The 17403-nt window shown below is 46.5% G+C and overlaps 1 protein-coding gene across 3 annotated transcripts in view; it reads right to left on the bottom strand.

Annotated features, from left to right (window-relative positions):
• Positions 1 to 17403, bottom strand: part of LOC147886988 (denosine deaminases acting on tRNA) — a 90236-nt gene that overhangs the window by 39135 nt on the left and 33698 nt on the right. For all 3 annotated transcript variants that reach the window (XM_087394473.1, XM_087394474.1, XM_087394475.1), the window contains exon 5: positions 4862 to 5139. In XM_087394473.1, the coding sequence (XP_087250599.1) occupies positions 4862 to 5139 (278 nt within the window). The remainder of the gene's footprint in view (positions 1 to 4861; positions 5140 to 17403) is intronic.

Below are 17403 nucleotides of genomic sequence, written 5' to 3'. Positions count from 1 at the left end.
GCATGGATTAGAGGGGTGGCCTCCCTTTATAGATCAGCTCACAGCCAGGTTTTGATTGGAGGGGTAAGGGGTGACAGATTTCAGATTTCCAGATCAGTTCGTTAGGGATGCCCTTTAGCCCCCTTCCTCTTTCTTTTTGTGGCAGAAGCTATGAGTATCTTCCTTAGATCTCAGGCTGAGCTTTTTGGGTTGAGATTGCCCTTGAGACAGGAGCAGGAGCTTCTTGACTGTGAGTTGGCTGATGACACTGCTATATTTATTGAGGCCTCTTCGCAGTCACTTGATTCTTTTCGGACAGCCTTGAATATTTTTTTCTGAGCTGCAAGGGCACACATTAACTGGCATAAATCCTTCGGCTTTTGGACCAGTGATGAGGAAACTCCAGACTGGGGAGTTGACCTTGGCTTTTCCTAGATTTACAGGGGTGTTCCTGTCATATATCTGGGATGCCAGGTAGGGTTGGGCATTTCTCCAGCACAGCAATTTGCCCCAGTACTAGAAAGTATAAGGAAAAAGCTACTTTTTTGGAGCTCAGCCCAACTCGACCTTGCCTCTAGAGTTGTGGTAGTGAACCAGGTTCTTTTGGCCACCGCTTGGTTTGTGTGTTCTTGCTGGTGCTGGTCTAGGGATTGCATCACTCAGCTCATTAGACCAGTCAGGAATTTTTTATGGAGTGGACTTGATGGCACAGCAGATGTTGCAGCGAGGGTGGCCTCGGAGACCATTATTCTCCTACATCTTAAGGGGGCCTTAACATCATTGACCCGGATCTGCAGTGCAGGGCATTACTTTGTCAGGTGGTGGTGAGGGGACTCATGCCTAGGAAGGAACCTTGGAAGGATTTCTTTTTTGGACGCATTCAGGCTTGCACACCAACCTTGGGAGATGATTGGGTGGATAGCCCAAGATGGATTTTTACTTCAGCCCCTCTCAGATCTCCTGCCTCTCCTCTAGGCTCTCATGTCTGCCATCCTGAAAGCTTGGGGGAGCTTCAGGAACACTCTTCGAAGGGTTCCGCCCTCTACCCTAGAAGAGATTGATAGGCAGCCGGTCATTTGGAAGGATAGTATACTTGATGAGCATGGCACACCACTGGGCACTTCCCATTACATGTAGTGGTCTAGATGGGAGAAAGGCCCCACCTACACAGTAGGTACTTGGAAGGCATTTATCAACCTACCTAAGGATCAGAGACTACAGTCCGTGAGTCACCTCAGAGGGGTAGCACGCAGGGTTCAGCAAATAGATGCAGCCATCCCGGTGGAATGGGCAGTTCAGTTGCCTATTACTTCTGCCACTTGGATGGGAGCTTTTTTGAGGACAGCAGTTCCTCTAAAGGTGATCGCTCTTCAAGGTCTCGGAGAAGATGCACTGGTCTTTGACGTTGGGGATGGAGGTATACTCTCTAGATCCACGGATGATATCCTTCTAGAGGTTGCCTTTCAGCCTGTCAGGATTGCTAGTTTTGTGGACCATGGAGCGGGCTTGGAGTGGTACTTAGACCCCGACATTCTGCTTTTAGCCTTGGGATCTTGGAGGTTGTGGTTGTATGGAGGTGCACCTATCAGGTGCTTGCAGTGGGACCCAGGAGAGTGGGAGGATAGATCATGGGCACCGAGAGAGGGGAATTCCCTTTTTTCGTTTCACAGTTGGTAATGCCAGGAGATTTCAGCTGAACAGTAGGGGTTGGGTTCCCTCCAGAGCCCCCCATTGGGACAGCTTCTTCATCACTGCAAATTTGTGAAGGAATTTCTGGAGGAGGCTCTGGAAATCCCTCAGAAATAGAAAGATCACTCTTTTCTTTTGGCTTTCTATTCATGGAGGGATTGCAGTGAACCTGTGGAGATCACGTTTTGGGGCTGATCCCACTTGCCCTTGCTGTCATTTTGCAGAGGAGTCAGTGCGACATTGCCTTTGGGACTGCAGTTAAGCGAGGACTATTTGGAAAGGGGTTGCGAGGATACTCATCATTTTTCATACTTCCCCTTTCTTCATGACTTGGGGCTCGGTCGCATGGTTATCCCTTACTGGGCCCCAGGTGTTTTATGAGGGTGAGCCTTCTTCTTGGGCACTCTCGGTCCGCCGACAGGTGATAGAGCCCTGCTCTCTTCAGGATGTATCACTTACTCCCTTCAGGGCTTCTCATGCTTCAGTGGACACCTCTTGGGAGATCTTGGCATATTTGGAGAGCCAAATGTACAAAGGCCTTGGATGGCACCCAGATACACCCTTCACAGGTGTTCATGGGTATTTGGACTGACACGGTTCACACTTTGATAGCCATTCGGGCTAGCATGCAGGGCCCTTCACGGGCAGCCTCTTCTAGAAGGATTGTTTTTCTTCGAATTTGGAAGGGTTCTCCCTTTTTCTCGGAGGTTTCTACTGGATTGAGATGGCACTATCAGCCCCAATTCTTTCTTTTTGGCTCTTGAGCTTTTCATGCATTGCATGGTGTATCCCGTATGGAGCTTGCTCTAACGGTTTTCTTTAATACTTAATAGAAGTCTCTTTTTGGGAAAAAAAAAAAGAAATCACACTGCAACCAAAACCCACTTTTCCCTAGGCTAGGGAAACTCCTGCAATCTGAAATAACTCAAACACAGAGGCAAATAAACGAGTACATACTCCAACGAAACTTAGAAGGCATAGAAAGCTCCCTGATCATATTTTTGCTGCACGAAGAAATTAACTTATCCCTGTAAGATTGTTCCAACATGCATTCATGATCTGCCTTGTGACCACAAACATGCTGTACTGTCTACCCCTTTCCCACGAGCTCACGACCAAGCACTTCGTGGCACTTCAGCGCATATGCAGATCAATACCCTTCAATCGGAGTGCATAAGTAATACAAGGCGTTTGCACTGTAAATACTACGAGAACCCAAATCGCAAATATCGGCAATGTTACGCTTCAGCCTTTGTTGTTAACCAAATCTCCGCCAACAAATATCGCAAGCAAGTCCCGTGACCACACAGTAGCTCTCTATAGGTAGTCGTAACTCGAGTAACCTCGCCTGTGAAAAGAGTTACTACAAAGTCTGAGTCATTATGGAAGCAGCTCTCGTTGTGCGCTGCTCATCAACGCTATCCAACTGACAAACTACCAAAATATCACAACAGCTTGCCCCCTCCGCGATGCCAAGGAGTCCTGAAGGTAATAAACTGTGACCAACACGTGCGCCACCCTGATATCCTGTGACCTGATTGTTCGAGTTTGGAGGGTAACAACGTTCAAATCATCCAGGGAAGCATCGACTTTCAGGCTGGTACAATCCTCTCTCTCTGGTTCTTTGACTTTCAAAGGTCCGAACTCGCTTCAAATTATCGTTCGACGAAAATTCGACACCAAAGCCCAAGACCTCTCTCAATTCCCCTTTTCCCAATCGCCTGCAGCTCTGATACCAAATATTATGTACAAATTTCTTAACACCTGATATTTCACATCAATCACGGGCATAGGCACACAGATTATACCCCCAACCAACCTCAATGGTAGCAAGTTGTCAAGAAGATTACGTTACGAGAAAGCTCCTGCTTGCCAAATCCCAACGAGCCCCAATTCCCTAGATGGATCTAGTATGCCACATGTCTTCATTCTAAGGTCCCTCCTAAATGCATCATTTACCCCTCTCTTGGGGTATCATTGAATCATTTGCCCCTTGGCACATTTAATGCATTTAGACCCTTTAGCCTTAGATCCACCTAGTCTAGTGCCATATCACCCTCACCAAGGACCTTGACTTTAATTCCTTTCTGATCATTTACGTAAAGCTCAACAAATATAATACAAACATTGATCCTTTAAAGGAAAATGTCGACCGACCCTTCCAAGGTCATGTTACCTCGACTTGAGCGTAACATTTACCTTTGAGAGACAATAGGATCATGGTTTATGCTTCACATATACACTAACAAGGCCTTCATGGAACTTCCACTCCTGAATCGGTTACGACAGCCTCATTTCTAATATGCATGATTTTGCATGATGTCTTACACAGGATTTTATCCTGCACAGGATTTGATCCTGATACTATGTATTTTGGCCATACTTAATAGAAGCTCACTTGTTTACCCCAGAGAAAAAAAAAAGTGATGGAAATATTATATGAGCAGAGTTTTACAAGGTGAGCATTATTAGCTATGCTTACCAAATCTAGCCTGTAATGAAGAGAAATTTTGCCTGAAACTGGAAGGAATTGCTCACACAATGACCTTCTTAAGGCATCTAGGCCTCCTTTGAGAGACAGTAGGATCATGGTTTATTGTTTACATATATACTAACAAGGCCTTCATGGCTCTCCCACTCCCCGAATCAGTTACGAAAGACTCATTCCTATTCTGCATGATTTTGTATGATGTCTTACACAGGATTTTATCATGATACTATGTATTTTGGCCATACTTAACAGAAGCTCACTTATTTGCCACACAGAAAAAAAAAGTGATAGATTCTACTAACAATATTATACTCAGCAGATTTTTAAAGGTAAGCATTATTAGCTATGCTTACCAAATTTAGCCTGTAAGGGGGAGAAAGTTTGCCTGAAATTGGAAGCAAATGACCTTTTTAAGGCGTCAAGGCCCCTTTGAGAGACAGTAGGATCATGGTTTATTATTAACATATACACTAACAAGGCCTTCATGGCACCTCCACTCCCTGAATCAGTTACGACAGCCTCGTTTCTATTCTGCATGATTTTGTATGATGTCTTACACAGGATTTTATCCTGATACTTTGTATTTTGGCCATAATTAATAGAAGCTCACTTGTTTGCCCCAAAGGAAAAAAAAAGTGATAGATTCTAACAATATTATACTGAACAGATTTTTACAAGGTGAGCATTATTAGCCATGCTTACCAAATTTATCCTGTAAGGAGGACAAAGTTTGCCTGAAACTGGAAGGAATCGCTCATATAATGACCTTCTTAAGGCGTCAAGGCATTGTTTTCTTCCTTCAAAGGCATCAAGTCTGACAGCACAGCAACAATTTGAGAGAGAGGAACATTCCTGTGAATCAGACATGCCTTCATCCACTTGAGCACCAACTTTATTTCCACCCAGAAGAACACCACCCACCGCCACAACAATAGAAGTTAAGTAAACTGGTTCTATCAATAATTGAGAAAGAAGGGATCCTGCAAAAACCACATCCACCATAATCAGTGAAATAGAGAAGCATGCAAAAAAAGGGTTGAAGAGAAAGAAAGGAGGTCTCAAAACAAAAGTGCATAATACATGAACAATTGCTATTTTGTACATGGATGCATGGGTGTCCGCACTTGAAAGAAAATGTATATGTATTAAGTGCACATCCATCAAGGCTATCATTAGTATTTAGTGTATTCTGAATTCTTCCTTTTTAAAGCATGAAACATAGCAGAGTTATATATTACAGCTATTGCACACATAGATCGACAAATACGTACAAAATCACAAAACGCCAAGTTAGTGGATTGATTGTGGTTGAAAGCATATTAAAAGTATTAAAATATATATGATGTCTCCCGAGATAGAAAAAATTAAGCCATTATCCAGCCAATTAAAGAGCTTGACAATGCTTTTTACTTTGTTAGTCATTGCACATACACATTATGCAAGAAAATGAAAAACTAGATTGGTGATTAATTGGATCTATAACATGGCAAGAAACCCATTACTTGAAAATACAAAAGTATTGAAATACAAAGGGACAATCACACATTCCAGACTAGGAGCCTTTTGTAATGAATGACCAGTCTAACATACGCCACGCTTAACATTCAAAGGGTGGTTAATTTCGCCTCAATTTAAGAGATCCTGTATAGCGGTCAACTAAAAACGTAGGACTTTAGAAACTACTGTAGTACAGATGGTAAGAATGATGCTACCACAAGTTGATTTTTCATTTGCTTGAAGGACCATTGCAGAATTAAGTCAAGAACTAATGTGCAATAGCCTACATCTTTAAAATGTACCTTATCATCGAGGATGTGAGCTCAGCTATACTCGAATACCATTTTATTTGCAAGAAGAAGTAAATCTATTAATGCTTGAAAAAACCATACAACCAGCTTCCAATAGGAGCTGTCCATGAAAATAGAGAAAAGAACTGGTTGCCAGCTACAAGAACAACCATTCGTTTCCGGATCTCATGGCTCATCGCCTATAGAGATTTCGAAACAAGAGCTAGCAACCATGTTGGTGGTCTATATGCCCAACAAATACCCTTCGCGGAGAGGGTGTAGAAAACTCCTACCGGCCATGTCTGGCAAAAGCGCTCCCGCCTCTCGACAGTCACTCTCAAGCCTAGAGTACCGCGCTCCCAAATGGCACACAATGTGAAGATGAATCTTGCCAAATGGAGACTAGAGTAGCCGTCGGAGAGATCAATTGGCCCCCCATCACCCTACTGAATCTCGCCACCCAGACGTTCCAGGTAGTGATGCTAGAGAGTCTCCCAAACACCATGCTCCGGGAGAGTTGGTGGGCATGAGCGGGTGGGCTGAACTGCATCATGGATCTCAATCCGGGAGACCTGCTATCCATGTATCCTATAAGCCGGCATGACAGGGTCGATTGAAAAGGCGTGGCCTCCCTCCGTGAGCTAGGCCACCATCCCCCATGTGAAATCCCTGCTCATCCTCTGCATGCTAGCAACAATCCTGAGGGCCGCCAACCAAATCCGTTGTGCAGCAAGGCAGCCCCAAAGACAATGCGGGATGGTCTCCAAAACTCCATCCCCGCAACCAGTGCATCTGCCATCGATCCGCATATGCTCTAGCCAGGGGCCGATGGGCAAACCCCCATGCCCCAACAACCAGAAGAAGTAAGAGATCTTCCGCAAGCGCAAACTTGTCCAGAGGCGAGGCCAAAATCGGCTTATGACCTCTCTCTCGATATCCTACTCTAGCCAGTGACACTCCCTCAAAGGGAACCATGTTGCTGCCTCCAATTGTAGACGACGCCTGATGCGAGTGGTATACAAGAAGAAGGAGACCTCCTCTATCAGGTCCGAGCGCCCTATGCGAGCGGGCCAAAACCACTCCCCTAGGTCCCACTGAATGTCACATAAGGGTCTGCCCTCCCAAATCCAAAGGCACCACACCGCTCCCTCTAGGGTCGATAAGATGATGGAGGGATCGATGTGCCAAGTCCTACCCAAAGCGACCCACAATCCTGACCCTCTGCCACTCCAGGTCCTCTAGTTCCACCTCTGTCTCCTCCTCCACCTCCGACTCATCCTATAATGAGCCTCCCGGTCCGAGTGATAGAAACGAGACTAGGGTGAACCAAGAGACTCCAGAAAAAAGCGTATCCAGAGCGATACCCCTGTCCGCGAGAACTGTCATGACCAGAAATGGGGAGTTCAGGGGCTCCGTAGTCCCTCCCACCAAGAGTCCGAGATCGCCTCCTCAATCTCTTGCATCCTGATATTTGTTCCTCGGAGGTAGGAGAGGGCCCTCAGAGGTAGGAGAGGGCCTGTCTGCGAGCCTCTATCTCTCTAAGAAGTCGTCTCCATGTCCCAAAGGATCTGGCCGATCCCCTATCCCACTATGCCCATCCGATATGAGTCCGTTGGCCTAGCATGCGCCCCTCCATGTCTCTGACATCTAGGTGCCAGATGAGAGGCTACCTCTTAAACTCCTCTCTACAAATCCGCCTAGCCCGTATGAGTCCTCCTGCCAATCTCTGCCACACTCTATAGAGACTCCGCAGCAACGAAGAGCCCTTCCCTGTTAGCAGAGCCTCAGAGAAGATCAACCTGTAGGACTACTCCCACTGTCCCCCAGTGCGAGGCATGTTCCCTAGAAGCCCCCGCTGGAGTGGGAGCTTCCAAGGTTCCGCACCCGGGGTAAGGCCTCTCACAACCAGCTTGCCCAAGAGGGCTCTGCTCAGCATCTCTCGGTCAATAATGCCAAGGCCCCCCTGCGTCTATGGCAAGATCATTGTCTGCCAAGCCACCCTGGCTCTAGTGTTGGGCGTGCCATCCGATCCCGACCAAAGGAAGTTTCGTACTAAGCACTGTAGCCACCCCATGCAGCCCCAATGAAAACACCAACACGAGGCAATGTACTAGGCTGTGGCTAGAGGTACTTGGTTCACCACCAGTGCACGTCCCGCAAGCGAGAGTTTGGCAACGCTCCAGTATAAGAGCTTCCACCTAACACTCTAGGACCGGGCTGAACTACTGCTCTGCTGAAATGTCAATGCCTACTTGGCAGCCCAGGTAACGCGCCATCTCCCCTCTCAGGATCCAACGAAAGCCAAAATCAGCTCCCCAATCTCGAACCTCCTGGGTGACCTCAAAGCCTGTGAAGAAACCAAAAAATTTGGTCCAATTCATGCGAGCTCCGGAAGCCTCGCAATAAATGGCTAAGGCCCATCTGACCCTCTCCAGGCTGACCACAAAGCTATCCACATAGAGCGCTCTGTCATCTATGAGCTTGGAGTCAAGGAGCTCCTCCTCCTACTTGATCGGAAGCCGCATCCCGTGTAATGCCAAGTGTCTGCGAGCATAGAAGTAACCTAAGGCCTCTGCCATGAAAAGGAAAAGCCTACCAACTGTTGGGAACCAAACCTCTGGGCCACTCCCAAGGAGAAGACAGTGACAGCGTGTGATGTCTGCTGCGAAAAACGTGTGCTCCTGAATCAAGAGAAAGTCAACTAGTCCACCTACTAGAGCCCGATGCGGTTCCTGACTGAGAATCAAGTCTGCGGCTGACTGCGTGCACGGTCATGAAGGCCATGCACATTCCAACTCACCACGGTCAAACTCATGGGGAAGGGGTGGCAGTGAACAAGACTCGCCTGTGCATGGGAGCGTGCAGAGGGAGAGTAATCTGCGTCCATGCGCCGATGGACCAGAGTTGCCACTGGCTCGATCCCTACCCAGTACTGAGGTCAGCACACTACTGAAGGGTCCAGTAGTGAGGCTGTGAGAGAACCGTCTCCAATGGCAAGCAGATCACTGCTATAGCCAAGCCTGACCTTGGCTTCATTGGAAAGAAGCCAAGCTAGAAATACGCAGAACCTCCACGAGCGAGCCAAAGGTCCATGACGTGAGGTCCCATCCACTCATCCATCATCTGGTATATCTAGTGCTCCATCATCGCGAGCGACGAAGAGCTCTGGTGTCGACTTCTCCACCCCTGTGGAGGCAAAATGGAGGATCCGAACCGGGTGGGTGCACGATCCTATCGCATTGATTCCCCTTTAAGGGGCTGCAAGACCAGAATGGTCAACTCCAAGGGCATGGGGTAAGAATCTGGAATCTCCAAATAGTTCCAAGGTCCCAACTGCCAATACTCACGCGGAAGCGGCCTCCCAGCATGCATGCAAAGGCCCATGGACTCATCATCGTGACCCCGCTCCCCAGAACTATGGGAAGAAGAAGCTGAGTCATGGCTGCCTAGAGCGCTGACCTATTGCTGAGGAGAGGTCAACGGGGGAGCCTTTTCCTTGTCCTTGCTCGTGGAAGCAAGGTCAGCTTCTGAGCCTGGTGAATGCTCAAGGAAGAGGCCCCAACCGAGGCTGCAGCTAACTGAGGAGAAGGGAAGGGAGATGGAGGGAAAAGACGGGTAGTGAGGGTAATCACTAAGGAAGGAGCAGGCCGAGGGAGCACGGGAAGGGGAGACACGGAAGCAGGCTGCGAAGAGGAGGCTGGCAGGTCCATGGGAGGGGGAGAAGGAGGTTGTGTGGAGTCTACTACTGTCCCCTCGGAAGGGTGCTGCGGTGGAGGTGCCTACATCCTCTGAGGCTCCTCTTCCAAACTCGAAGGGGGTGGGCCAAAGACGCTGTGGGCATTGGTACTCTGGGAGTCTCTGGTGCCGGCTCTGGCTACGAGGTGGGGGTTCTGCGGTGGACGAGAAGTCTCTCCTCCAGATGGGCCTCGGGGATGTCCTAAGGTTGATGTCTCTCTCCGGATCACGTGATACCTGTGGGCCTAATCGGATGTCCCTGTGACTGTGTAGCTATCTGTGCTCGCCTCTTACAGGTGGCACTGTGTCGTTGATTCTCTTTTGCCCACTTACTCTTCTTTTTCCCTAGCTTAGTCCATCTACCCTCCGAAGGCTCTACCCAAGGGGTTTGCGACTCAAGCTATTGTCTCTGAGACTCCTGCTATGTCCGCTTAGGTGGTCTCCGAGTCCCCTCCCCTCTCAAGTCGCTATGCTATCCCTATGTCTCCTCGGAGGAAGGATGAGTCCTGTACTGGCCTCGTGTAGGTGCCCCATCTGTCTACACCTCAAACACTGGCCTGGTAAGCCTGAAACCTCCAAACGCTGACAAAGAGTACCCCCCTCCAAAGTCTCCAAGAGAATCACGTCTGAGAGGCTATTCACGCTCTCTACCACGAGTCTGAGTCGAATAACCCCATCATCTGTCACCACTGCCACCTTCGACTTTGCCGAGTACTCCAAAGTTGTGCCAAACGCTCGTCCAATGGAAGAAAGGATGCACCTATATTCCCTCGGAAGTCTCGAGAAGAAGCAAAGCGCCACTGGGAAGCGAGGAACATGGTGAGTCGAGTCCATGTTCCATCGTGAATCCATGATACCAAGGGATGAGGTAAACCAAATGGGGTTCCAAGAGGATAGGGCTATGCTATGCTCCATGAGAGTCAGAGCGGTATCCAGGGAACCTAGCTAGGGGAGGAAAACACCGCGTCTATAGATAGTGACCTCCTGAATGTGATCATTGTCTAGTGCCAAGCTCGCCTGGATCCAATCCCGAATCTGCCTCCTCGAGGGAGTGAGGCCTACTATCCTACCTATGATAGCCTTGTCCTGTAAGAGATTCATTGCTTGCCGTACCTGTTGCTTATCCGCTAGTGAAGAAGGAACTTTGACAGCTCGGGTAGTCGAGGGTGCTGCCATAGAGCCCCTCTGGCCAGACCAAAGGTTGCCACCAATGTCCCATCACTAGCAATAAGCAATAAACCACACCAACCGACGAAAAAGAGAAAGGGAGAAAGAAGCAAAAGCGCCTGCGAGGAGAAAGCCCCAATGAAAAGAACCGGCCCAGCTCTGGCAAAAGCCCCAAAGTTCTTCCACAGGCAGGCTCCTGAATTCCACAAGTGAGCTGCCACGAAGAAAAACTAGCCCCACAGAGCTTGAAACTGTCCACTAGCTCGGAAGCAGCTTCCAATGTACTTCTTGAGGGAACTGGTCAAGCAATGAAAAAGCCAATGAATGTACACTGCCAGTCCCTAGCGTCAGAACTTTCCTTTGGGTGAAGAAGATTGCAATCGAAGAGCGCCAAAGGGAGAACTAGATGGCCCACAGTGGCTGTGGGTTTTTCTGTGTGTTTATGAGCTGTTGTATCATAGCTGAGCGGCGAGGGTAATGAACAGGTCACGCGAAGTGCCAGGCTAGAGAGGTAGCGCCAAGCAGCAACAGCAAAGCTGTGAGCTGCTTCTGGTGCCTAGAAATGACGTACGGGCAGCAGCAAGCTGCTGGCGAGGCTCAAGGGAGGGCACGAGAGCTGCAGCGGGCAACTTGCAGAGACCCCTAGCGAGGATGTGTCCTGGGCTGGAACACTACGGCGCCATAGCCCATACGATGTCTGTGGCAGCAGAGGCGCGAAGGGAGGGGTCGCCAGATTAGTACTTCCCTTGCCTGTAGTCCACGACACGCAATAGGCCAATGCGACGCCACAGAAGGGCGGGGGGCGCAAGGGGGAGTGGGGGGTGCGAGAGGTGAGCTCACAGGTAGAGGCAGCCGAGAGATCTCACTAGTACACGGTGTAATGCCCTCCTTATACAAAGTATTGTTGCCTCCTCCTTTGATTTCTCTTCATGCCAATTGTATTTGGACTATGATACATAACCCTTGGTGGTGGTAGAAAATATTACAACATATGTGGGATTCAAAACTCCCTCTCCAGTGAGAAAAGTGTTTCTTGCGGAGAGTAATGAAGGGGGTTCTTCCTTTGGACAGATTCTAGCTCACTGTTGAAGGTGCATGGTGGAGAGGGAGAGAGAGAGAGAGGGTAGGCTAGCGACGGAGATAATGATACTCAAAGAGAGACATAATGAAATGGAAATGAAATAGCAGGAGCAATGAACAAAATGAAAGTACTCACATGTAGACCAAAGAGCTTGTAGCTTGATACTTGATTCCGAATACCGTTTTATGATCACCATGGTTAGTGCACTTGCATGTGGATGAAATATATGGAGTATTTTTGTATGCATTTCCAACAGTTTCATCAATGAGCAGCAATGAATTCATCTCCCAAAAGATGCCAAATGTTGCCAAAGGCCACAGCCATCAATCCAAAAGTGGCCAGCATTTCTTCTAGCATGAAACTGTCACTTATGGCACAAAAAAACTATGCCAAAAGTAAAAAATCGTCAACCAAGAAGGGAAAGAAGTCCAATCGAATTTTTAAATAATGATCAAATTGCAGTTCTAAATGATGATCAAATTGCAGTTGATCAGGGCTCTGTTCATGCCAATCGCAATTTGTCTGGAAGCAATCTTTCACGTTTGATCTCAAACAAGTGCCAAACTTCCAAAAAATTGACGACATTTGTTCTAACTACGCCTGTCTTTGAGAAATTGGAAAATGAAGTCTAGAGATCAAAATTGAACCTAGAAAGCGTAGGAACCTACAAAAAACATCAAGCAGAAGAGACTCTTCTCAAATCATAACTGATACATAACTTCTAATGAATACTTTTTAGTGGATGTATGTGTAGAGTTGTTGTAGGCGAACTCTAGTAAATAAATATTGAGTCCAAATTCTAGGCTGATCATGAACATAGGCCCGTACCATACTAACGATAGGTTTATAAGCACTTTCACATTGACCATCAGTTTGGGTATGAAAAGTGGTGGAAAACTATATCTAGTTCCAAGGCTTTTGAACAAAGTGGTCCAAAAATAGTTCGCAAAAGTCACACACATAGGGGGAAAGGGTTCTCGCCACTATCAATTTGCTGAGATATATCATAGGTACTAGAGCAAGTTAAAGAACAAATTAAGACGGCTCCATCTCAATACAAGAGAGCAACCAATAAGAAATAAAGAGATGTGCAGTTCCAAGTAGAAGATTGGGTTCTTTTAAAGAATGATAACCGAAGAATAAAATGAGTTCAAGGTCATAACAAATACATAAAACTAGTCATGAAGTACTATGGACCTTTTCAAGTGAAAGAGGCAGTTTTTAATGGTGGAAATCAGGTTACATACAAGCAAATACTACCAGGTTCTAAGAGGATGAAAGACACTTTGAAGGCTTATAAAGGACAACCCCATCACAACCTCTTATCGAAGAAGAACCAGAGATCGAGGTGCAATTGATTTATTGATACCAGAATAGGTTTTGAACCATCAAGAGAAGGGCACAGTGCACACGTAAACAAATGAGAATCTAGTACTTATTGAAGTTTAAGAACCATCCAATGTCACATGCACAGTGGATAAGAAAGTTACTTTGACGATTACCCAGATGCAATTCAGATATAAGCAAGAAGAAATGTTATGATTGACGACATCCATAAATATAGTTGTATTACTAGTTTGGCATTGATGATGTCACAATTGTGTACGTTTAAGTAGTATTACCATGGCTCTGTGATGAATGTAATTATTGACATTATGATTATCAAGACAGCCTTATGTTAACGCTTAGATCTTGATTTGGAGTTTCTGATGGCAGGTCTTGATGGGACCGAGCTATGGATGGTACCAACGAACAATGTATATTGGCCAATATTTACAAATAAAGATATGCACTCACGTGTCTAGGTCCTAGGGGGTGTTGGAAAGGGTAAAGGGTGCACTGGATGCATGAAATGGTAGGAAACTGATGGCCAGTTGGGCCAGCATGCGAGGTTCTTCCCAAGCAGCCTCAGCCAGGAGGGTTACATTCCTTAGGGAATGGAGGGGTTCCCCCTTTTTCTTAGAGACTACAGCAAGGTTGAGAGAGGGGGGTTTTTGAGGAGTGGAGTGTTCGGGTGACCAGCAAAGGGGTGATTTTGAAGGGTGTTTTCAGATCAGAAAGAAGGTGTTTCCAAGGGACAGAAAGTGATGTGTGAAGGTACATTGGGCTGTCAGCCCCTTCATCCTCTTCTTCCGCCTTCTCCTTTCTACAACCCTCAGTTCCCTTCTATCCCATCCATATTCTCTTTCAGTTCATCGTCCTCTTCACTCCGACATGGCGACTTTGTCCGAGATGGCAAAGAACAAGACTAGAATTCCTGTGTTGCCCACGTTCCCAATTGACCGGCTGTTAGATGGGCTCAATTATGGCGTTTGGCGGGTGATGGTGGAATCTGTGTTACAGTCATACAACATGGCAGATTTCGCCTTGATAGGTGTTACCCGACAAGATCCCCTGACAGAGGACCTTGGCATCTTGGCTCTGAAGGAGGCCAAGACTCTGTCCTAGCTATGGAACCGTGTTATTGCTAGGATAAGATCATTTATATTTCTCAATTGTACTCCTCAAGTGATTAATCACGTGAGGCACATGACAGTGGCCAAAAGTATATGGGAGCATTTGGCGTCCATGTATAACCGAACCTCTCCCATGAAGAGGGTCTAACTGGAGGTCCAGATGAGGTTGTTGGATCCCAAGAAGTCTTCATCGATGCGGGATCACATCAACAAGTTATAGGAACTTCAATAGGACATCCTCCAAGCGGGGAGGCAGATTACATCAGAGGACATGGCCATTACTCTACTGTCCCAATTATCCTCTCAGTATGGGGCCTTCTATTCATCCTTGCTCATCAGTGGTAGGGTGAATGAGTTGACCTAGGAGGAAGTGGTCCCCGTGGTGCTTGACCAAGAGGAGCGCTTCGTCGATCGTACCTATGACAGTCAGCCTGAGGTTTTGACAACTGATCAGAAAGGCAAAAATCAATTGACAGCTGAGAAACGCGAAGCTCTCAAGGCATCATGTACGTGTAACCGATGTGGCCAGAGAGGTCATTATGGAAGTCAGTGTCCCAACAGAATGCAGAGGGGTCCAGTGATCAGGTAGCCAGTGGTGTGACTGTTGCAACCACGTATACTCCAACCTTCTATTAGCACGAGACAAGCGCTGCCAGCAAACAAGGGGTTGCTCGAGAGCTCGAAACACACTGCTCAACAACCAAGTGGAAGGGAGCACAAGGGAGTGGATGAACTCCTCCACTACCCTGCTCCACATTTGCAATACTAGGCTGGCTCTGCTCCTCTACCAGGCCTTGGAATGTGATGAAATGAGAGCTGAGGGGGGGCCTATAAATAGTCCCCAGTCCCTCCCTAGTCGGCTGCTAGACTAGGGCCGACCCCTGCTAGTAGATGGGTTGACTGCAGCACCTAAGGCTGGGCACACAGCCCTATATGAAGGGCGGGGGCGACCAGGCTGCTACTCCCCTGTATAAGGGACTCACCTCCTCCAGCATACAAAGGGGGCTGCCTATGGCCGACATGGCCTGGAATAGAGCCGACCCAGCACCCTATAAGAGGGACTATTGGGGCCTAGTCTCCTGCCCAAAACACCTGCCAACCTACGTAGATCTATCCTCACGGGGGCGGACACATCCATAGCAAAAGCCCTCTCTCTGCTTAGCCTAACCTCACACTGGGCGGGCACACCCACAAACACTAGCCCTCTCTCACTAAAGTGACATCAGGAGATGTTCACCTCCAACAGGTCTAGGCCCTAAGACAATCATAAAAATGGGTTTTTTTAAAGCCTCCCAGACCCGCCGATCAGGTGCACCGAGCAGAGTGTCATTTATCAAGGCAAGCTTTCAGGCAGACCTCGAGCCACAAGGAGTTGTTCCCACTGACTCAAGTGGCAGCATGTTACCAGTTTCTATTTTATTTGGACGTTATGACCTAGTAGATCGAACCCAGACACAGTTGATTGATCCTTGTGAGCTGTTATATGCTCCTTGCCATTGGAGCATTAAATTTCATCAATCTGACGACAGTGTACCAGTTTGGACTTAAGAGGGGGCTTTAGAGGGGGCTATTTCGCTCTACGATACAAGTGCCCATGCAGGAAAGCAAACCTTGCACCGGAGGCAGTATCAGTTGGATTATTGTTCCAAGATCCTCTGATGGAGTAATGTACCAGTACCAACAGTTGGATTGGTGTACCAGATGACCCAGTGTATCATCACCAGACCAAAGGAGTGTACCTAGCACATGTGGCCTGGGATCAACAGTTCCAGGTTTCCAATGATTGTGCTAAGGCGGTTCGTGTCACGAGGGGGCTTCTTCGACAGTACCTATGGCGGTGGAGCATCACACGATGGAGCATCACAAAGTAACTAGTTGATCTTGTATCAATTGTCAAAGTTTAGTATAGAGTCAAAGCTTACTACAGAGAATTTGTTTCCTTTTTCTTTTCCTCCCCCTCTCTTTTTTTTTGGTGGGGGACAGGATGGGGGGAGAGGGGATGTAGTGATAGAGTACAACAGATGTAATGCATAGAATTACACTGCTACATTTGTTAACTATGGGGGGCAAGCAAAATCTTCCAAGCGTCCGAGCTAAAGGAAAAAAAAGCTTCCAAATATGTAAAAATATGGCAAAAATGGATCAAAAGAAAACATAGTTTCCCTTAGAAATATCCAAAGCATTATAGGAATGCCTACTTTTTACATAAATTTTTAATAAATATTTGGGAATGGTGAATAACATAATGGGATGGCTTTTGAAGAAACCCACATGTAGAGTGGATTTCTTTGTGAAATTTCTCTTATAATCCTTCTAAGAATCCTTTTACTTAATAGGACGTAACATTGAAAACCCTCTCTCCAACTATCTTCACAAAAGGGTTTTTCCAAAGAAACTTCATTGAAGCAAGCCATCCAAGGTAGTTTCGCCAGCGAAACCCCTTTGAAGTAGGTCTTTTAAGATAGTTTCGCTGGCAAAATTACTTTGGACAATACTTTTAAAAGTAACATAGCTTTCACATCCAATGTCCAAATATGATCATTCAACCACTCAAATTCACCAAAAAAGGCCATTTAAGCACATCTATGAAGTTATATTTGCAAAATCCTGCATATATAGTTTTAAATCTTACATTTATTTTTAAGAGACTATATAGTTAATCTTTATTTATTATATTGTTAACTTCTTTAGAAGCATCCATAAATATATTGTTATTTATGCTATAATACAATAGAAAGCTCTTGTCATGTTGACATAAATGTGTTTAATAAGTAGTTTTATATGTATAATATTATTACATTGAGAGTGATTGTGAGGGATGTCTCTTAAAGAAATTCTATTTCAATAATCTTGTTAGATAATTATGGATGTCTATGAGTAAGAAAATTTACTTATGTGAAAGTGAATGAGTGACTATTCTATATATTTTTATGATAAATGCATCTAGTTCTAGTGAAAGTAAAAGTGCAAAAACCATGTTTCCTAAAGAAATACTATTTTATGATCTCTTAAAAAACA

The sequence above is a fragment of the Dipteris shenzhenensis genome, chromosome 23 (assembly GCF_047967505.1).
Source record: "Dipteris shenzhenensis isolate YYH24624 ecotype China chromosome 23, Dip_SZ_1.0, whole genome shotgun sequence".
NCBI classification, from domain to species: Eukaryota; Viridiplantae; Streptophyta; class Polypodiopsida; order Gleicheniales; family Dipteridaceae; genus Dipteris; species Dipteris shenzhenensis.
The sequence above is the reverse complement of the archived record's forward strand: the minus strand, read 5'-3'. Positions and strand labels throughout refer to the sequence as shown.